This window comes from Salmo salar, chromosome 23 (assembly GCF_965601325.2).
Source record: "Salmo salar chromosome 23, fSalSal1, whole genome shotgun sequence".
Taxonomy (NCBI): domain Eukaryota; kingdom Metazoa; phylum Chordata; class Actinopteri; order Salmoniformes; family Salmonidae; genus Salmo; species Salmo salar.
Window position 1 is genome coordinate 18,019,852 of NC_138313.1, and position 23,717 is coordinate 18,043,568.

At 41.6% G+C, this 23,717-nt stretch overlaps 1 protein-coding gene across 4 annotated transcripts in view; it reads right to left on the minus strand.

Moving 5' to 3' along the window:
* The window catches only part of btbd8 (BTB domain containing 8), a 52,750-nt gene that overhangs the window by 19,267 nt on the left and 9,766 nt on the right, over window positions 1-23,717 (minus strand). For all 4 annotated transcript variants that reach the window (XM_014169105.3, XM_014169101.3, XM_014169102.3 and 1 more), the window contains exons 6-9: window positions 14,235-14,324; window positions 11,401-11,481; window positions 4,102-4,198; window positions 2,989-3,077 (exon numbers count right to left, since the gene is read on the minus strand). In XM_014169105.3, the coding sequence (XP_014024580.1) occupies window positions 2,989-3,077; window positions 4,102-4,198; window positions 11,401-11,481; window positions 14,235-14,324 (357 nt within the window). The remainder of the gene's footprint in view (window positions 1-2,988; window positions 3,078-4,101; window positions 4,199-11,400; window positions 11,482-14,234; window positions 14,325-23,717) is intronic.

The following is a 23,717-nucleotide window of genomic DNA, read 5'->3' on the forward strand; positions in this document are numbered from 1 at the left end:
TCGCGCTGCATGAGGCAAATGGTGGTCACACCAGATACTGACTGGTTTTCTGATCCACACCCTTACCCTTTTTTTAAATGTATCTGTGACCAACAGATGCATATCTGTATTCCCTGTCATGTGAAATCCATAGATAAAGGGCCTAATACATTTATTTAAATTGACTTATTTCCTTCTATCGACTGTAACTAAGTAAAACCTTTGAAAAAGTTTGGATGTTGCATTTCTATTTTTTGTTCAGTAAAATTTGAAAGCTGCATATCTTCTACTTACAGCATTTTTACATTAGGTATTTGTAAAAAAAGAAATACCTTTGCCTTTTGGTTGATGATTGGGATCTATTAATGGTAGTTTTGTGATAACTGCACTGTGATATCAAAACGTTTAATAGAAAAGTGTGAGTTTTGGTTTAGTTGTATTTTTTGTTGTTGTAATGTTAACGATCCCAAATTCGTTTAAAACGTCACACCCCTAACACACACACACACAACTCATCAAAAGCTTTCCCCTCAGCGGAGCAGAAGGCAGGCAGCACAGCTCGGCCCACGCACCACGTTTTAGTTGTTTTATGTCTGTATCTTACTGCCAGATGGAATCCACACACAGATGGTGAAGTCAGAGTTAGCCCTGAATGACCAGACTTAAAACACTATCAAGGCCATAATTATTCATAACACTGCCTGAGGGGTGACTGTTTCTGGCATTAGTGCAATTTAAGTTAAGTTTTCAGAGACTTTTGGACAGCTATTACATAGATAGTGACCTACATAACATAGGGCAACATGGTGACCTTATGTTGACCCTGTTCCTCCATCTATTGTGCTCTGGATTATGCAGATTAAGCCAAACCCTTCTTATACAACTACAGAATGTTGAAGGTGATAAACAGGCGTGGGGTCAATTTTTATTCGTTTTCCAATCAATTTACTTCCTGAAGTGACTGAATTGCAATGGAATTGACCCCAACCTCGTCGATAAAAATCTGTCAAACTGACAGCACCTAACTAAAATATAATGTCCCATAGAAATACACTCTAAAATGCTCCATACACACTAGAGGTCGACGGATTAATCGGAATGGCCGATTAATTAGGGCCGATTTCAAGTTTTCATAACAATCGGAAATCGGTATTTTTGGACGCCGATTTGGCCGTTTTAAAAAAAACAATTTTTTTAGACCTTTATTTAACTAGGCAAGTCAGTTAAGAACACATTCTTATTTTCAATGACGGCCAAGGAACGGTGGGTTAACTGCCTTGTTCAGAACGACAGATTTTTACCTTGTCAGCTCAGGGATTCAATCTTGCAACCTTACGGTTAACTAGTCCAACGCTCTAACCACCTGCTTTACATTACACTCCACGAGGAGCCTGCCTGTTACGCAAATGCAGTAAGAAGCCAAGGTAAGTTGCTAGCTAGCATTAAACTTATCTTATAAAAAACAATCAATCAATCATAATCACTAGTTAACTACACATGGTTGATGATATTACTAGTTTATCTAGCCTGTCCTGCGTTGCATATAATCGCTTAGATACATGTTGCTCCAACCATAAACATCAATGCCTTTCTTAAAATCAATACACAAGTATATATTTTTAAACCTGCATATTTAGTTAATATTGCCTGCTAACATGAATTTCTTTTAACTAGGGAAAATGTGTCACTTCTCTTGCAAACAGAGTCAGGGTATATGCAGCAGTTTGGGCCGCCGGGCTCGTTGCAAACTTTGAAGACTATTTCTTCCTAACAAAGACAGCCGACTTCACCAAACGGGGGATGATTTAACAAAAGCGCATTTGCGAAAAAAGCACAATCGTTGCACGACTGTACCTAACCATAAACATCAATGCCTTTCTTAAAATCAATACACAGAAGTATATATTTTTAAACCTGCATATTTAGCTAAAAGAAATCCAGGTTAGCAGGCAATATTAACCAGGTGAAATTGTGTCATTTTGCGTTCATTGCACGCAGTCAGGGTATATCGAACAGTTTGGGCCGCCTGGCTCGTTGCGAACGAATTTGCCAGAATTGTACGTAATTATGACATAACATTGAAGGTTGTGCAATGTAACAGGAATAACGTTTTGTTTTCGAGATGATAGTTTCCGGATTCTACCATATTAATGACATAAGGCTCGTATTTCTGTGTGTTATTATGTTATAATTAAGTCTATGATTTGATAGAGCAGTCTGACTGAGCGATGGTAGGCAGCAGCAGGCTCGTAAGCATTCATTCAAACAGTCCTTCGCAATGCATTGCGCTGTTTATGACTTCAAGCCTGTCAACTCCCAAGATTAGTCTGGTGTAACTGATGTGAAATGGCTAGCTAGTTAGCCGGGTGTGCGCTAATAGCGTTTCAAACGTCACTCGCTCTGAGACTTGGAGTAGTTGTTTCTCCTTGCTCTGCATGGGTAACACTGCTTTGAGGGTGGCTGTTGTCGATGTGTTCCTGGTTTGAGGAGAGGAACAGAAGCTATACTCTTACACTGGCAATACTAAAGTGCCTATAAGAACATCCAATAGTCAAAGGTATATGAAATACAAATCGTATAGAGAGAAATAGTCCTATAATTCATATAATAACTACAACCTAAAACATCTTACCTGGGAATATTGAAGACTCATGTTAAAAGGAACCACCAGCTTTCATATGTTCTCATGTTCTGAGCAAGGAACTTAAACGTTAGCTTTTTTACATGGCACATATTGCACTTTTACTTTCTTCTCCAACACTTTGTTTTTCCATTATTTAAACCAAATTGAACAAGTTTCATTATTTATTTGAGGCTAAATAGATTTTATTGATGTATTATATTAACTTAAAATAAGTGTTCATTCAGTATTGTTGTAATTGTCATTATTACAAATAAAAAAAAGAATTGTCCGATTAATCGGCATCGGGGTTTTTGGGCCTCCAATAATCGGTATTGGTATCGGCGTTGAAAAATCATAATCGGTCGACCTCTAATACACACACTCACCTCATACACAAACTGTGGAGGCTCTGGAGACCAAGGGTGTGGGTGAGGGAGAGGCACTCGAGGATGGTTTTCTGAACCCCATCTATAGGCTGCAGTAAGAATAAAAGAGAAAACAAACATGTCAAAGTGACGGGACTTTTAATGATAGGCCGTCTTTTCAATTGGACATGGATTATAAGGTACTTGCAAGTAAAGGATCTTGAATAAAAGCCTTAATAAACTAAGGTACAAAAACATATCTACACTGTTTGTAGTTGACACACAGATGAGTAACGTCGTACACTGGTCACAGGAATATTGTTTTGTAATAGGAGTGAAAATAGATCAAAAAGAGAGTTCTCTCTGTGCCTGCTGCGGGGTAAAGTGAAGCTGCCTGTCGCAGGGGGCAGAACGGAACACCCCATATGAACTGTATCTGGGCACATGATGAGGTAAGAGTAATGAAACAGAGGCTGTTCAGAGAACCGGAACACAGCGGGACATTGTTTTAAGGGTGCAGGAATGCCCGTGAGATACAAAACAGTACCAAAACAGCTAAATCTGTTCATACAGATGGCTTTCCTCCTGACGCAGACTGGTATGAGACTACAGGGATCTCTCTGGAGATGTTGCACTGATCTAGGCTGGTCCCAGATCTGTTTTAGCTGTATAGGCAACTCCTATGAAGTTGGCAAGAGAGCACAAACAGATCTGGGACCAAGCTAGGGCAGATCAGAGAAGCACTGCAATGGTAGGAAGAGCTAAAACACTCCACAAGAGAGCCATGTAAAAATAGAAAGAAAAAACTGTTATTGTGTGTGTGAATGGGCGGCAGGTAGCCAAGCAGTTAGAGCGTTGGGCCAGTAACTGAAAAGTTGCTGGTTTGAATACCCAAGCTGTCAAGGTGAAAAATCTGTAGATGTGTCTATTTTCCTCCAGGGGTGTCATCATATTACTATGGCTGACCCTGTAAAACAACACCTATCGGGTGTATTTGACAATAACATTTGATTTTGTGTGTGTGTGTGTGTGTTTGCATGCATCACACAATGCTGCATTAAGACAAAAACAAGTCGGCCAAATTGGCCTGCCAACAGACATGTCAGACGTTTTCCCTCACATTCAGAAACCTACCTTGGGGAAGAAGCGGCAGTAGTCTCTGGTCAGCACCATCTCCACCACGTCCTTCAGTCCCTCCAGACCCAACATGTCTGCTGCCAACACCACCTGACTGGGAGAGAGGAGAGTGGCGAGAGGGCCGGTTGAGGTGGTGTTGTGGTTCTGACTGGGAGAGAAGGCTGGGTGAGGTTGTGGTTCTGACTGGGAGAGAGGGCTGGGTGAGGTTGGGTTGTGGTTCTGACTGGGAGACAGGAGAGATGGCTGGGTGAAGTGTTGTTGTGGTTCTAACTGGGAGAGAGAGACAGGTGAGGTGGTGTTGTGGTTCTAACTGGGAGAGGGGGACAGGTCAAGGGACAGGTAAAGCCCTATAGTAGGTACTGAAGAATTCCACTATTATTAAAAATACTTAGACAACTGAAGCAAGCTAACACACTGACCTCAGGAAATGTACCTTCACTAGATGGGGATATTCATTTTTGTTTCTGATGGATTAATTATTTTCTATTCTATATGTATATGGGTTATTCCACAGAGGTGGTGTAAATTGCTATCCCACCAAAAAATAATTCAAGACAAACATATTGTTAAATTAGTAAAGTTTAAAGTCATTGTTTATACACCTATTTCTAAATGAGAGGTGGCTGTCCCAAACCCTGACTGCTAAACGTCATGTTTAAAAATAAAGCAATTCATGAGTCACTTTTCTAACTAGTATTTCAATAGAACATAGAGTTGTTCTATTATCACATTGAAAGATACTGATCTTATAATTAGTTGATTTATTTTTAAACATCTTTCTCTGAAAATGCTGTCCCCACTTTTGATGTCACTATCAAAACAGACATTATAAAAAAAAACTGTCAAATGAATGTGCCTTAAGCCACAACCCTACAAATATAACCAGGTGATGGGATTGCACCCCTCTCCAATATGGCACATTGTCAGTATGTCTAAACATTATGAAGAAAATTAGTAAGCAAGTTGGTAAATCTTAAAGTATTTTTAAGAAGTGTCACTACCGAACATCTGATATACAGTTGAAGTCGGAAGTTTACATAGGTTGGAGTCATTAAAACTTGTTTTTCAACCACTCCACAAATTTCTTGTTAACAAACTATAGTTTTGGCAAGTCGGTTAGGACATCTACTTTGTGCATGACACAAATCATTTTTTCCAACAATTGTTTACAGACAGATTATTTCACTTATTATTCACTGTATCACAATTCCAGTGGGTCAGAAGTTTACATACACTAAGTTGACTGTGCCTTTAAACAGCTTGGAAAATTCCAGAAATGATGTCATGGCTTTAGAAGCTTGTGATAGGCTAATTGACATCATTTGAGTCAATTGGAGGTGTACCTGTAGATGTATTTCAAGGCCTACCTTCAAACTCAGTGCCTCTTTGCTTAACCTCACTAGGGTATGGGGCAACATTCGGAAGTTTGGATGAAAAGCGCACCCAAAGTAAACTGCATGCTACTCAGGTCCAGAAGCTAGGATATGCATTAAATTGGTAGATTTGGATAGAAAACACTCTAAAGTTTCCAAAACAGTTAAAATAGTGTCTGTGAGTATAACAGAACTGATATGGCAGGCGAAATCCTGAGGAAAATCCATCCAAGAAGTGCCTTTATTTTGAAATGCCTGTTTTTCCATTGAAAGCCTATCCACCATACAAAGACTTATGACGCAGTTCACGATCCCTTATGTATGTTTATTATGAGAATTTCTGTTTTGTTGAGTTTCACGCTCTGCAATTTCACCGGATGTTGTTTGAGACAGTGGATTACTGAACAAAACTGAGGTTTTTGGATATAAAGAGGGACTTGATCGAACAAAACAAACATTTAAGGGGTAACTGGGAGTTTTGTGAGTTTTGTGAGTGTAACCATATCAAGATCATCAAAGGTAAGTGATTAATTTTAATCGCCATTTCTGACTTTTGTTACTCGTCTACTTGGCTGGTTACTGTTTGTAATTATTTGTCTGCTGGGCGCTGTTCTCAGATAATCGCATGGTTTGCTTTTGCCGTAAAGTCTTTTTGAAATCTGACACCGTGGTTGGATTAACAAGAAGTTAATCTTTAAACCGATGGATGTGTAACACTTGTATGTTTCATGAATTTTTATAATGAGTATTTCTGTTTTTGAATATGGCGCTCTGCAATTTCACTGGATGTTGGCCAGGTGGGACGGTAAGGTCCCACCCCCCCCCCCCCTAGAGAGGTTAACATCATGGGAAAATCAAAAGAAATCAGCCAAGACCTCAGAAAACAATTGTAGACCTCCACAAGTCTGGTTCATCCTTGGGAGCAATTTCCAAACGCCTGAAGGTACCACGTTCATCTGTACAAACAATAGTACACAAGTATAAACACCATGGGACCACGCAGCCGTCACACCGCTCAGGAAGGAGACGCGTTCTGTCTCCTAGAGATTAACGTACTTTGGTGCGAAAAGTGCAAATCAATCCCAGAACAACAGCAAAGGACCTTGTGAAGATGGAGGAAACAGGTACAAAAGGATCAATATCTACAGTAAAACGAGTCCTATATCAACATAACCTGAAAGGCCGCTCAGCAAGGAAGAAGCCACTGCCCCAAAAGTGGTGATCCTAACTGACCTAGGACAGGTAATTTTTACTAGGATTAAATGTCAGGAATTGTGAAAAACTGATATTAAATGTATTTTGCTTAGGTGTATGTAAACTTCCGACTTCAACTGTACGTACACTGCATGGCCAAAACTATGTGGACACTTGCTTGTCGAAAACATCTCATTCCAAAATCATGGCCATTAATATGGAGTTGGTCCCCCCCTTTGCTAGTGTTCTCCTGGCAACCGCCAAAGCCATATTTGTTCGTCGGACTGCCAGGATGGTGAAGCGTGATTCATCACTCCAGAGAACACGTTTCCAGTGCTCTAGAGTCCAATGGAGGCAAGCTTTACACCACTCCAGCCGACGCTTGGCATTGTGATCTTAGGCTTGTCTGCGGCTGCTCGGCCATGGAAACCCATTTAATGAAGCTCCCGACGAACAGTTCTTGTGCTGCAGATGCTTCCAGAGGCTGTTTGGAACATGGTAGTGAGTGTTGCAACCGAAGACACAGAATTCTTTACACGCTACGCCTTTCAACGGTCCAGTTCTGTGAGCTTGTGTGGTCTACCACTTCACAGCTGAACCATTGTTGCTCCTAGATGTTTCCACTTTACAATAACAGCACTTGCAGTTGATCAGGGCAGCTCTAACAGGGCAGAAATGTTGGAAAGGTGGCATCGCTATGACGGTGCCTCATTGAAAGTCACTGAGCTCTTCAGTATGGGCCATGCTACTGCCAATGTTTGTCTATGGAGATTGCATGGCGGTGTGCTCGATTTTATACAACATATAGTGCATTACAAATGTGCATAATATGGTTTTGAGACTAAAACATTTTACATTTACATTTTAGTCATTTAGCAGACGCTCTTATCCAGAGCGACTTACAGTAGTGAATGCATACATTTCATACAATTTCATACATTTATTTTTTTTTTTATTTTTTTATTTTTTTTTTTTTTTCCTGTGCTGGCCCCCCGTGGGAATCGAACCCACAACCCTGGTGTTGCAAACACCATGCTCTACCAACTGAGCTACAGGGAAGGCTAAAATATAAGTTTGCTGGGATGTACAGTGCATTAGGAAAATATTCAGACCCCTTCACTTTTTCCACATTTTGTTACGTTACGGCCTTATTCTAAAATTGATTAAATATAAAAATAAATATCAATCTACACACAATACCCTATAATGACAAAGAAATTACATAAGTATTCAGACTCATTGCTACGAAACTTGAAATTGAGCTCAGCTGCATCTGGTTTCCATTGATCATCCTTGAGATGTTTCTACAACTTGAAGTCCACCTGTGGTAAATTCAATTGATTGGACATGATTTGGAAAGGTACACACCTGTCTATATAAGGTCCCATAGTTGACAGTCCATGTCAGAGCAAAAACCAAGCCATGAGGTAGAAGGAATTGTCCATGGAGTTCTAAGACAGGATTGTGTCAAGGGCACAGATCTGAGGAAGGGTACCAAAACATGTCTGCAGCTTTGAAGGTCCCCAAGAACACAGTGGCCTCCATCATTCTTAAATGGAAGAAGTTTGGAACCACCAAGACTCTTCCTAGAGCTTGACACCTGGCCAAACTGAGTAACAGGGGAGAAGGGCCTTGGTCAGGGAGGTGACCAAGAACCCGATGGTCACTCTGACAGAGCTCCAGAGTTCCTCTGTGGAGATGGGAGAACCACCCAGAAGGACAACAATCTCTGCAGCACTCCACCAATCAGGTCTTTATGGTAGAGTGGCCAGACGGAAACCACTCCTCAGTAAAAGGCAAATGACAGCCCGCTTGGAGATTGCAAAAGGACCTAAAGGACTCTGACCATGAGAAACAAGATTCTCTGATCTGATGAAACCAAGTTTGAATTATTTGGCCTGAATGCCAAGCGTCACGTCTGGAGGAAACCTGGTACCAACCCTACGGTGAAGCATGGCGGTGGCAGCATCATGCTGTGAGGATGTTTTTCAGCAGCAGGGACTGGGAGACTAGTCAGGATCGAGGCAAAGATGAACGGAGCAAAGTACAGAGATCCTTGATGAAAAGCTTGTAGCGTCATACCCAAGAAGACTAGAGGCTGTAATCCCTGCCAAAGGTGCTTGAACAAAGTACTCAGTAAAGGGTCTGAATACTTATGTAAATATAATTTAATTTTTTATTTATATATAAATTTGCAAAAATTTAAAAAAAAAACTGCTTTTGCTTTACCATTATGAGGTATTGTATGTAGATTGATGAGGGGGGAAAACAATTTAATCAATTTTAGAATAATGCTGTAAAGCAAAAACATTTTTTTTAAAAGTCAAAGGGGTCTGAATACGTTCCGAGCCCAAACACTGACATTTATTTGGCCAAAAATGTATGTCTATAATGTGCTCTACAGTACCCTATTCTACTGTTCTGATATCTACTATACCCCACTCTATTATACTGTACTGTACCCTAATGAACTGTACTCGAGTTTACTCCACTTGAGTTTCTTACAATTTAAGAAAGGGCCCTTGTCATGGTCTCAACTCACTGGGTCTGGATCTTGGGACCAATGTCCTGGTATAAACAAACAACAGTCTTGGCTCCTGGATATTATTTTAGTCTTTGGTTTACAAACCATATGCAACCCAATTCAGGGTTAAAACACATTTTGACAGATGGGAATTTCATAACTTCTCCATGACTTTTAACCAAATTTCCATGACCAACAATTAAGTACATCTCGATGTACTTATAAAAAGGTATGCGTAATATGGTATGTTTTTGGGACATAACGAAAACATTACTACATGCTAATAATAGGTAAACAGTTAACTAGAGGGTACAAGATATGTTTTGAATTGGCTAACTAATTATTAGTCTATTGTCAATCATATTTTATCGGCCAGGCCTACCTGCTGCTGCAATGTCCGACTGTCTCTCCCTCCTTGAGCAACAGCCCACTTGTCTCACACACATGCATGTGATGCGCACAAACACAGACGTGCTAGTGTCATTCCGATCCTGGCTCATTTTTATTTGATTGATAAAATATCTAAAAACTGTGCCTAAATAAATTATATTAACAGAAATGATTAAATACATTTCCATGACTTTTCCAAAAACTTTCAGGATATTATCATTTTCCAAAACTTTTCCAGGCCTGGAAAACACCATTTTTGTATTTTCATGACCATATGAACCCTGCCAATTTGAAGAAGACAATGCTCTCTGATAATTGGCTGATCACTCTCAACCCATAGGAATCCCCACCCACTTGACTAGTTTTAAAAATGGTGGAAACCCTTAATAGCAATGTCTATACCAAAACGAGTAATTTCCATCTAGTCCTCTATTTATCTCTATGATTGACACTTGACATGGAAGCGCCTGGTATTTTGCCAAAATGAAGATAGGAAACGTGATAATTTAAACATCTAACAACATAATTAATTAGATGTACAATAACTTCAATCAATTAAGTTTCAGATTCATGCAATCAACATTGAACATTTTACAGAGAACAATCAAGATTATTTGAAATATTTAACTGAATTCTTTACCACCCCACTAAATGTATCAGTACTGAAACATAGTGGTAAAAGTTGCAATAAAAGGGAGAACCATGCACAGTGGTAATCATTATAATTAACCTTCGATTACACGTTCATTTTAAATAAATGTTATGTTCATACCAAATTAACAAAATAGTAAAACATTTATTTTTAACCTGATTTTCAAAACCTTTCAGTTTAATTCAGAGAGATATATGCAATACAAACAAAGTGTGTAAGAAGTATACAGTGCATTCAGAAAATATTCCAACCCCTTGTCTTTTTCCACATTTTGTTGCGTTGCAGCCTTATTCTAAAATTTATTAAATTGTTTTCTCCCACTCATCAACCTACACACAATACCTCCATAATGACAAACTTATCACATTTACATAAGTATTCAGACCCTTTACTCAGTACTTTGTAGAAGAACCTTTGGCAGTAATTGCAGCCTCGAGTCTTCTTGGGTATGATACTACAAGCTTGGCACACCTGTATTTGGGGAGTTTCTCCCATTCATAGTGACCATCGGGTTGTTGACCAAGGCCCTTCTCCCCCGATTGTTCAGTTTGGCCGGGCGGCCAGCTCTAAGAAGAGTCTTGGTGGTTCCAAACTTCTTCCATTGAATAATGATGAAGGCCACTGTGTTCTTGGGGACCTTCAATGCTGCAGACATTTTTTGGTACCCTTCCCCAGATCTTTGCCTCAACACAAATCCTGTCTCGGTGCTCTACAAACAATTCCTTCTATCTCATGGCTTGGTTTTTCCTCTGACATGCACCGTCAACTATGGGACCTTATATAGACAGGTGTGTACCTTTCCAAATCATGTCCAATCAATTGAATTTACCACAGGTGGACTCCAATCAAGTAGAAACATCTCAAGGATGATCAATGGAAACAGGATGCACCTAAACTCAATTTCGAGTTTCATTGCAAAGGGTCTGAATACTTATGTAAATAAGGTATTTCTGCTTTGTCATTATGGGGTATTGTGTGAAAACTGATGAGTAAAAAAATGTATTTAATCAATTTTAGAATAAGGCTGTAATTTAACAAAATGTTTAAAAAGGGAAAGGGTCTGAGTACTTTCCGAATGCACTGTATATATGTCTACCTGACAGTATGTTGGAAGACGTGTGCTGAAAGTTTGGATACAACTTCACATTTTATAAGGCACATACCTGGCACTGGCTCTGGGTGGTAGGTCTATTATGGCACCATACATGAACTGTAGGAGAATCTCCATCTCATCTGGACCCAATCTGAAAATAACAACACTGTCGTTACCTCTCTAGGCAAAGTAGAACCATCATCCCACTTCAAATCTACCGTATGATCTGGGGTGCTGTAATGGCTGTAGGCTTTTTATTCAAGCTATAAACTTGAAGAAATTCTACAAGTGTCTCTTGCAAAACTGATTTTATCTTACTAAACTAAAAATAATGGTAAAATAAATAATATCTAAACATCTATTTATTGAGCCACATGATGTTTTCATAAAATGCAATTCTAAGCGAAGAGCAGCACTAAAACATTGTCACTCGGGCCTACGGGGTATTTCCCCCAGAGTCCTCCAGTACAGTGCCTCAGCACACCCATCCTGCATGGTGACAGAGTGTCTTCCCCAATTACTCTCAGATCAGCCAGGCTGAGACGAGTGACATTACTCTCCCCTCAGGAGAGCGCTGCCTCGTTTGTCTCTGCTGCCACACCGCTCTGACGGCAAGGGTAGAGAGGACTTAAAAACAAGGGTAGATGACCTGGTTTGGAAATTATCTGAGTGAGTGGAATCACACTGTCTGTAGTTAGCGGTTTGTTTGTTTGTGTGTATGTGTGTGTGTGTGTGTGTGTGTGTGTGTATGTGTGTCAGGGTTGGACTCAATTCAAATTGAAGGCAGTCAATTCAGAAAGTATACAAAAAAATGTAGATTCCATTTAATGACTTCTCAATAAAGTAGAAATTATTTATTTAAAACATTTTTAAATTTCTGAATGTTAAATTCAAATAATTTCCTGAAATGGCTGCCTTCAATTCAAATTGAGCTTAACCCTGGTGTGTGCACGAAACCCCATAAAAAGCCAGCCTGATATAGACTAATATATTCTCAGCACCCACAGTATGAATAATTAATGCAGTATAGGATAGGCAGCAGACTTAAATTGTTGGGAGAGAATGAGCCTTGTTATTGATACACCAGAGTGGAGGTATAGGTTGAGTCCCAAATGGCAGCCTATTCACTTTATAGTGCACAACTCCTGACAAAAGTAGTGCACTATATAGGGAATAAGCTGCAATTTGGGACGCAGGCGTAGACATTACCGACGAATAGACGAAGAAGGACTACAGTCCTAACTATCCCTTGGCCAGTATGTATGTACTGTATGTACAGTTGAAGTCGGAAGTTTACATACACCTTAGCCAAATACATTTAATATCAGTTTCACAATTCCTGACATTTAATCCTAGTAAAAATGCCCCGTCTTAGGTCAGTTAGGATCACCACTTCATTTTAAGAATGTGAAATGTCAGAATAATAGTAGAGTATTATTTATTTCAGCTTTTATTTCTTTCATCACATTCCCAGTGGGTCAGAAGTTTACATACACTCAATTAGTATTTGGTAGCATTGCCTTTAAATTGTTTAACTTGGGTCAAACGTTTCAGGTAGCCTTCCACAAGCTTCCCACAATAAGTTGGGTGAATTTTGGCCCATTCCTCCTGACAGAGCTGGTGTAACTGAGTCAGGTTTGTAGGCCTCTTTGCTCGCACATGCTTTTTCAGTTCTGCCCACAGATTTTCTATGGGTTTGAGGTCAGGGCTTTGTGATGGCCACTCCAATACCTTGCCTATATTGTCCTTAAGCCATTTTGCCACAACTTTGGAAGTATGCTTGGGGTCATTGTCCATTTGGAAGACCCATTTGCAACCAAGCTTTAGCTTCCTGACCGATGTCTTGAGATGTTGCTTCAATATATCCACATAATTTTCCTGCCTCATGATGCCATCTATTTTGTGAAGCACCCCAGTCCCTCCTGCAGCAAAGCACCCCCACAACATGATGCTGTGCTTCACGGTTGGGATGGTGTTCTTCGGCTTGCAAGCCTACCCCTTTTTCCTCCGAACATAACGATGGTCATTATGGCCGAACAGTTCTATTTTTGTTACATCAGACCAGAGGACATTCCTCCAAAAAGTACAATCTTTGTCCCCATGTACAGTTGCAAACCGTAGTCTGGCTTTTTTATGGCGGTTTTGAAGCAGTGGCTTCTTCCTTGCTGAGCGGCCTTTCAGGTTATGTCAATATAGGACTTGATTTACTGTGGATATAGATACTTTTGTCCCCGTTTCCTCCAGCATCTTCACAAGGTCCTTTGCTGTTGTTCTGGGATTGATTTGCACTTTTTGCACCAAAGTACATTCATCTCTAGGAGACAGAACGCGTCTCCTTCCTGAGCGTTATGACGGCTGTGTGGTCCAATGGTGTTTATACTTGCGTACTATTGTTTGTACAAGGACAACAAAGCCAAGGTATTGGAGTGGCCATCACAAAGCCCTGACCTCAATCCCATAGAAAATTTGTGGGGAAAACTGAAAAAGCGTGTGCAAGCAAGGAGGCCTACAAACCTGACTCCATTACACCAGCTCTGTCAGGAGGAATGGGCCAAAATTCACCCAACTTATTGTGGGAAGCTTGTGGAAGGCTACCTGAAACATTTGACCCAAGTTAAACAATTTAAAGGCAATACTACCAAATACTAATTGAGTGCATGTATACTTCTGACCCACTGGGAATGTGATGAAAGAAATAAAAGCTGAAATAAATAATTCTCTCTACTATTATTCTGACATTTCACATTCTTCAAATAAAGTGGTGATCCTAACTTACCTAAGACAGGGACTTTTAACTAGGATTAAATGTCAGAAACTGTGAAAAACTGAGTTTAAATGTATTTGGCTAAGGTGCATGTAAACTTCCGACTTCAACTGTATGCATGCATGTGTGCCAGGACCTACCCCTGTAGAGTGATGCATTGTCTGGAGCTCTCCATCCAACTCCCACACAGCATAGCTCGGAAATACTGAGACCGCGCACACAGGACCGCCCTAAAAACAAACACACGTCATATTTCAGCTGTGTGGCCTGTGCGTGTGTGGTGATGGTGTAGCTGGCCCTGAAGGGACACATGGTGATGGTATGTCTAGCACACAGACCTTCAGAGAAGTGACTGATCTGGACATCAAACAACCATTCTGCAGTCTCTGAACCGAAGCCCATGTTTTTACCAAGATGATGCTCAACGGCCACTGAGATGCACATATGACCCTGCAGCACATTGCATATCTAATATGATCTTCAGATCATCTCTAGCATCATGACAGCTCAGTGAAAATCATCAGAGGGGATCCACAGTTTTACAGTCACCATTATTCACTAGCTTATCTTGTCATGGACGAGGAAGGGCCCCCTCTCTCCCCAGTCACACACAAACCCCTCTGCTTTTCTCTCTCACACACCCACATACTGTAAATAGTATAGACTTTATTTAACCCCCTCATTGCCATACTGTGTTTCCATATACTTGGAGTGTGTTATAATTCTCTCAGAGTGATCATTTAACTACACTTCAGGAGGGGTGTCCTCTTCTGTAGCAGAGCTTATTATAGAAGCAGAAATAGACGACGTGACTGGAGAGAATTTACAGTAAAAAAGGCTGTTGAAAGAATCGTGAATGTCTCCATGCTATTGTAACACATTTATACATCAATTCTCAGTGATTACTGTCACTATTCCTTAAAACACTGGCTGACATCTCCCTGGGGCCACCCATACGAAAATGTATGCACACATGACTAAATTGCTTTGGATAAAAGTGTCTGCTAAATGGCATACACTAAATATACAAAGGTTTGTGGACAACCCTTCAAATGAGTGGATTCGACTATTTCTGCCACACCCGTTGCTGACAGGTGTATAATATCGAGCACACAGACATGCAATCTCCATAGACAAACATTGGCAGTAGAATGGCCTTACTGAAGAGATCAGTGACATTCAACGTGGCACCATCATAGGACGGCAACTTTTCAACAAGTCAGTTCGTGAAATGTCTGCCCTGCTACAGCTGCCCTGGTCAACTGTAAGTGCTGTTATTGTGAAGTGGAAACGTCAAGGGGCAAAGTGGAAAGCCTTCCCAGAAGAGTGGAGGCTAGCAGCAAAGGGGGGGACCAACTCCTTATTAATGCACTTGATTTTGGATTGAAATGTTCGACGAGCAGGTGTCCACATACTTTTGATCATGCAGTGTATATTAAGAATATTGGACACACTTGTGTTATTGGGAGACACTAAAGTCGTTTAACAAAAGGTGGTCATGATGGTACAGAGCTGTACTCCAAACAGAGTTACTTTAGTAGCACCATCAGCCTAACGTATAGAACATGACAAGTCCTCCTGTATGTGGAACAAAAGAGTGACTTCATACAATGAGCTGTAGAAGTCTTGCTGCTGTAAATGAAAGGCTCCAGATTGTGAATGTCAGTCAGTCTCCGTGAGGAGGGGAATACATCTTCTCTTCCCTCAGCAGAGGTAGGTGTGTGTCTGTGTCAGTCAGTCTAGATATCTCTTCTCTTCCCCCAGCCGGGGGAGGTGGGGATGGAGGGATGGATGAAAGTGATTGGTAGATCACAGCTCAGCCCCAGTGGAGTGGCATCGAGAGAAGAAGGGAGCGAGAGAGAACTGCGGAAGGCAGGCAGGCACCACTGGGCTACCATACTAATCAGATTCAGCAGTGTTGCACTGCAGTCAAGGCTCACACGGCATGGAATGCTAGAAAAACACCAAAAAAGGTTTTCCCGCTTTCATCTGGAGAGGAGCTGCATTACACTGTGTCTGTCTGGGTAGATCCCCTGAGCACAGGCAGGGAGGGAGAAACCTGTCTCCATGTTTACTACTAGCACTACCTCTGCACCACTGAATGACCTCACCACAGCGTAACGGCTTGGTGAAACCCTCTGGCCTTGAGAACTGTGATTGTGTTGTACAGCTTACTTTTTTTTTTTTATCAATGAATGATAACAGAAACATGAAGATAAATCAAGCAACATTTTTGGACACAGAGACAGATGGTTGTGTTTGGTGCACATTATTGGTTTAAATGCTGGTCTGGGGGGCTTTTTCAGGTTGATGTTTGATTCAAAGGTCATTGTATAATCATGACAATTTATTTGTGCCTGAAATCCAACTGTTCAAATTGCATGCCAAAATGATAACCAATCTATGCAAATATCCCTTCAAGGTGACGTCTGTATGCAAATGCATAACACTGTTATAACATGATTTCATGTGACACACAAATACATAAAAAAAAAAATACACAAGATAAGTAGCTATTATCAAACTTTTCATGTACAAGAAGCGCATCGGTATGTATCAGCAGATCATTAGCAGTATCTGTACTCATTCCACTTCCAAACAGCCTTGCATGTGTATCACTATTACATGAGGAACTGCCCAACAATCAATCAAGTTTGAGCATCAGGGAAGTCTATCAAATGCCAGAGAATGTTAATGTAGTAACGAAAGTTCAATCAGTAATGCTCGTCTGAATGGATCGTCCCTTCATTTATCTAGTGAGTAAGGGGTAATAAATGAGGGTCTGTTATTTTTATGGAAAATAATTAACGCGTGGAACTGACCTTTCACGGAGTTGCATTATTTTACAGAGATCGCATAGAGCCCCGAGTTGATTATCCCTTGTATACCATGGCTATAATTGAACACATTTGCAGGTAGAAATATGTTCAACATCCAATGAAGTAGCTAGCAAGTTTACTAGATAGCTACAGTAGTTGTTATGGTAACCAAATAAACAGACTTAGTAGCTTAGCTAACTATGAAAATTGAACTCAACAATCTAACTACTGTTTTCAACTGGACTTTAACTTTCAAAAGCAGCTCAAACAAAACTTGTAAATAAAAGTTGTCATACCTGTGGTATAGTCTGATATACCATGGCTGTCAGCCAATCAGCATTCAGGGCTCGAACCACCCAGGTTACAAAATGGGTGGTTTGAGCCCCGAATGCTGATTGGCTGACAGCTGTGGAATATCCATACCAAATCAAATCACATTTTAAATTTGTCACATGCACTGAATACAACAGGCGTATGTAGACCTTACCTTGAAATGCTTACTTACAAGCCCTTAACCAACAATGCAGAAAATATTTCATATAATAATAAATTAAGAAAATAAGTACCCCAATAAAATAACAATAACGAGGCTATATACGGGAGGTACCGAGTAAATGTGTGGTTGTACATGTTAGTCGAGGTAATATGTACATATACAGTTGAAGTCGGAAGTTTACATACACTTAGGTGGGAGTCATTAAAACTAGTTTTTCAACCACTGCAAAAATGTCTTGTTACCAAACTATAGTTTTGGCAAGTTGGTTCGACATCTACTTTGAGCATTTCAAGCAATTTTTCCAACAATTGTTTACAGACAGTTTATTTCACTTATAATTCACTGTATCGCAATTCCAGTGGGTCAGAAGTTACATACAGTTGAAGTCGGAAGTTTCACACACACACCTTAGCCAAATACATTTAAACTCAGTTTCACACAATTCCTAACATTTAATCCAAGTAAAAATTCCCTGCCTAAGGTCAGTGAGGATCACCACTTTATTTTAAGAATGTGAAATGTCAGAATAATAGTAGAGAGAATGATTTATTTCAGCTTTTACTTCTTTCATCACATTCCCAGTGGGTCAGAAGTTTACATACACTCAATTAGTATTTGGTAGCATTGCCTTTAAAGAGTTTAACTTGGGTCAAACGTTTCGGGTAGCCTTCCACAAGCTACCCACAATAAGTTGGGTGAATTTTGGCCCATTCCTCCTGACAGAGTTGGTGTAACTGAGTCAGGTTTGTAGGCCTCCTTGCTCACACACTCTTTTTCAGTTCTGCCCACAAATGTTCTATAGGATTGAGGTCAGGGCTTTGTGATGGCCACTCCAATACCTTGACTTTGTTGTCCTTAAGCCATTTTGCCACAACTTTGGAAGTATGCTTGTGGTTAATGTCCATTTGGAAGACCCATTTGAAACCAAGCTTTAACTTCCTGACTGATGTCTTGAGATGTTGCTTCAATTTATCTACATAATTTCCCTACCTCATGATTCCTGAGCGGTATGACAGCTGCGTGGTCCCATGGTGTTTATACTTGCGTACTATTGTTTGTACAGATGAACATGGTACCTTCAGGCATTTGGAAATTGCTCCCAAGGATGAACCAGACTTAAGGAGGTCTACCAATTTTCTTTTAGGTCTTGGCTGACTTTTGGAAACTTTAGAGTGTTTTCTATCCAAATCGACCAATTATATGAATATCCTAGCTTCTGGACCTGAGTAGCATGCAGTTTACTTTGGGCACGCTTTTCATCCAAAATTCCGAATGCTGCCCCCTACCCTAGTGAGGTTAAGCAAAGAGGCACTGAGTTTGAAGGTAGGCCTTGAAATACATCCACAGGTACACCTCCAATTGACTCAAATGATGTCAATTAGACTATCACAAGCTTCTAAAGCCATGACATACTTTTCTGGAATTTCCCAAGCTGTTTAAAGGCACAGTCAACTTAGTGTATGTAAACTTCTGACCCACTGGAATTGTGATAGAGTGAATTATAAGTGAAATAATCTGTCTGTAAACAATTATTGGAAAAATGACTTGTGTCACGCACAAAGTAGGTGTCCTAACAGACTTGCCAAAACTATAGTTTGTTAACAAGAAATTTGTGGAGTGGTTGAAAAACGAGTTATAATGACTCCCATATTAGCGTATGTCAACTTCCGACTTCAACTGTACACTAAGCTGACTTTGCCTTTAAACAGCTTGGAAAATTCCAGAAATGATGTCATGGCTTTAGAAGCTTCTGATAGGCTAATTGACATAATTTGAGTGAATTGGAGATGTACCTGTGGATGCATTTCAAGGCCTACCTTCAAACTCAGTGCCTCTTTGCTTGACATCATGGGAAAATCAAAAGAAGTCAGCCAAGACCTCAGAAAGAAATTGCCGTCATAACGGGTACAAAGGTATCTATATCCACAGTAAAACGAGTCCTATATCGACATAACCTGAAAAGCCGCTCAGCAAGGAAGAAGCCACTGCTCCAAAACCGCCATAAAAAAGCCAGACTACGGTTTGCAACTGCACATGGGGACAAAGATAGTACTTTTCGGAGAAATATCCTCTGGTCTGATGAAACAAAAATTGAACTGTTTGGCCATAATGACCAATGTTATGTTTGGAGGAAAAAGGGGGAGGCTTGCAAGCCGAAGAACACCATCCCAACCGTGAAGCACGGGGGTGGCAGCATCATGTTGTGGGGGTGCTTTGCTGCAGGAGGAACTGGTGCACTTCACAAAATAGATGGCATCATGAGGTAGGGAAATTATGTGGATATATTGAAGCAACATCTCAAGACATCAGTCAGGAAGTTAAAGTTTGGTCGCAAATGGGTCTTCCAAATGGACAATAACCACAAGCATACTTCCAAAGTTGTGGCAAAATGGCTTAAGGACAACAAAGTCAAGGTATTAGAGTGGCCATCACAAAGCCCTGACCTCAATCCCAACTTTTCTGGCAGAACTGAAAAAGCGTGTACACGCAAGGAGGCCTACAAACCTGAATCAGTTACACCAGCTCTGTCAGGAGGAATGGGCCAAAATTCACCCAACTTATTGTGGCAAGCTTGTGGAAGGCTACCCGAAACGTTTGACCCAAGTTAAACAATTTAAAAGGCAATGCTACCAAATACTAATTGAGTGCATGTAAACATCTGACCCACTGGGAATGTGATGAAAGAAATGAAAGCTGAAATAAATCGCTCTCTCTACTATTATTCTGACATTTCACATTCTTAAAATAAAGTGGTGATCCTAACTGACCTAACACAGGGAATTGTTACTACGATTAAATGTCAGGAATTGTGAAAAACTGAGTTTAAATGTATTTGGCTAAGGTGTATGTACATTTCCGACTTCAACTGTAGGTCGTGGTAAAGTGACTATGCGTAGATAATAAACAGCGAGTAGCAGCGGTATAAAAAAAAGAGGGTCAATGCAAATAGTCCGGGCAGCCAATTTATTAACTGTTTAGCAGTCTAATGGCTTGGGGGTAGAAGATGTTAAGGAGCCTTTGGGACCTAGACTTGGAGCTCCGGTACCGCTTGCCGTGCGGAAGCATAAAGAACAGTCTATAACTAGTGTGGCTGGAGTCTTTGACAATTTTTAGGGCTTTCCTCTGACACCGTCTGTTATAGAGGTCTTGGATGGCAGTAAGCTTGGCCCCAGTGAAGTGCTGGGTCATACGCACTACCCTCTGTAGCGCCTTGCGGTTGGATGCCGAGCAGTTGCCACACCAGGCAGTGATGCAACCAGTCAGGATGCTCTCGATGCTGCAGCAGTATATTTTTGAGGATCTGAGGACCCATGCCAAATCTTTTCAGTCTCCTGAGGGGGAATAGGTGTTGTCGTGCCCTCTTCACGACTATCTTGGTGTGTTTGGACCATTATATGTTGTTTGGTGATGTGTACGCCAAGGAACTTGAAGCTCTCAACCCTCTCCACAACAGCCTGTCGATGTGAATGGGGGCGTGATCGGCCCTCCTTTTCCTGTAGTCCACGATCTGCTCCTTTGTCTTGCTCACGTTGAGGGAGAGGTTGTTGTCCTGGCACCACACTGCCAGGTCTCTGACCTCCTCCCTGTAGACTGTCTCATCGTTGTCAGTGATCAGGCATACCACCGTTGTGTCGTCTGAAAAATGTATGTGGTTGGAGTTGTGTGTTGCCACACGGTCGTGGGTGAACAGGGAGTACAGGAGGGGACTAAGCCTGCACCCCTGAGGAGCCCGTGTTGAGGATCAGCGTGGCAGATGTTTTGTTACCTACTCTTAGATGCAGGTGTTTAGTCCCAGGGTCCTTAGCTTAGTGATGAGCTTTGAGGGCAGTATGGTGTTGAATGCTGAGCTGTAGTCAACAAACAGCATTCTCACGTAGGTGTTCCTTTTGTCCAGGTGGGAAAGGGCAGTACGGAGTGCAATGGAGATTGTGTCATCCTTGGATCTGTTGGGGCGGTACGCAAATTGTAGTGGGTCTATGGTTTCTGGGATGATGGTGTTGATGTGAGCCATGACCAGCTTTTCAAAGCACTTCATGGCTACAGACGTGAGTGCTACAGGGTGGTAGTCATTTAGGCAGGTTACCTTGGCATTCTTGGGCACAGGGACTATGGTGGTCTGATTGAAACGTAAACTCAGCAACAACAAAAAAAACGTCCCTTTTTCAGGACCCTGTCTTTCAAAGATAATTCGTAAAAATCCAAATAACTTCACAGATCTTCATTGTAAAGGTTTTAAACACTTTCCCATGCTTGTTCAATGAACCATAAACAATTAATGAACATGCACCTGTGGAACGGTCGTTAAGACACTAACAGCTTACAGACGGTATGCAATTAAGGTCACAGTTATGAAAACTTAGGACACTAAAGAGGCCTTTCTACTGACTCTGAAAAACACCAAAAGAAAGATGCCCAGGATCCCTGCTCATCTGTGTGAATGTGCCTTAGGCATGCTGCAAGGAGGCATGAGGACTGCAGATGTGGCCAGGGCAATAAATTGCAATGTCCGTACTATGAGACACCTAAGACAGCGCTACAGTGAGACAGGATGGACAGCTGATCATCCTCGCAGAGGCAGACCACGGGTAACAACACATGCACAGGATCGGTACATCCGAACAACACACCTGCGGGACAGGTACAGGATGGCAACAACCTCCATCAGTGCTCAAACTGTCTGCAATAGGCTGAGACAGGCTGGACTGAGGGCTTGTATGCCCGTTATAGGGCAGGTCCTCACCAGACATCACCAGCAACAACGTCGCCTATGGGCACAAACCCATCGTCACTGGACCAGAGAGGAATGGCAAAAAGTGCTCTCCACTAACGAGTCGCGGTTTTGGCTCACCAGGGATGATGGTCGGATTCGCGTTTAACGTCGATAGAATGAGCCTTACGCCGAGGCCTGTACTCTGGAGCGGGATCGATTTGGAGGTGGAAGGTCCGTCATGGTCTGGGCCGGTGTGTCACAGCATCATCGGACTGAGCTTGTTGTCATTTTTTTAACGCTGTGCATTACAGGGAAGACATCCTCCTCCCTCATGTGGTACCCTTCCTGCAGGCTCATCCTGACATGACCCTCCAACATGACAATGCCACCAGCCATACTGCTCGTTCTGAGGCGTGATTTTCTGCAAGACAGGAATGTCAGTGTTCTGCCATGGCCAGCGAAGCGCCCAGATCTCAATCCCATTGAGCACGTCTGGGACCTGTTGGATCGGAGGGTGAGGGCTAGGGCCATTCCCCCCAGAAATGTCCGGGAACTTGCAGTTGCCTTGGTGGAAGAGTGGGGTAACATCTCACAGCAAGAACTGGCAAATCTGGTGCAGTCCATGAGGAGGAGATGCACTGCAGTACTTAATGCAGCCGGTGGCCACACCAGATACTGACTGTTAATTTTGATTTTGACCCCCCCTTTGTTCAGGGAAACATTATTCCATTTCTGTTAGTCACATGTCTGAGGAACTGGTTCAGTTTATGTCTCAGTTGTTGAATCTTGTTATATTCATACAAATATTTACACATGTTAAGTTTGCTGAAAATAAATGCAGTTGACAGTGAGAGGACGTATCTTTTTTTGCTGAGTTTAGGTATTACAGACTCGGTCAGGGAGAAGTTGAAAATGTCAGTGAAGACACTTGCCAGTTGGTGAGCGCATGCTCTGAGTACGCGTCCTGGTAATCCGGGGCGAGCCTGGTAATTCACGGGGCGAGCCTTGTGAATGTTAGCCTGTTTAAAGGTCTTACTCACATCGGCGACGGAGAGCATGATCACACAGTCGTCCGGAACAGCTGGTGCTCCCATGCATGATTCAGTATTGCTTGCCTCAAAGCGGGCATAGAAGACATTTTGCTCATCTGATAGGCTTGTGTCACTGGGCAGCTCACGGCTGGGTTTTCCTTTGTAATTCGTGATAGTTTGCAACCCTGCCACATGCGACGAGCTTCAGAGCCGGTGTAGTAGGATTCAATCTTTGTCCTGTATTGACGCTTTGCCTGTTTGATGGTTCTTTGGAGGGCATAGCAGGATTTCTTATAAGCGTCTGGATTAGTGGCCCGTTCCATGAAAGCGGCAGCTCGAGCCTTTAGCTCAGTGTAGATATTGCCTGTAATCCATTGCTTCTGGTTGGGATATGTACGTACAGTCAAAGTGGGGACAACGTTGTCGATACAATTATTAATGAAGCCGGTGACTGATGTGGTATACTCCTCAATGCCATTGGATGAATCCCGGATCATATTCCAGTCTGTGCTAGCAAAACCGTCCTTTAGCTTAGTATCTGCGTCATCAGACCACTTCCATATTGA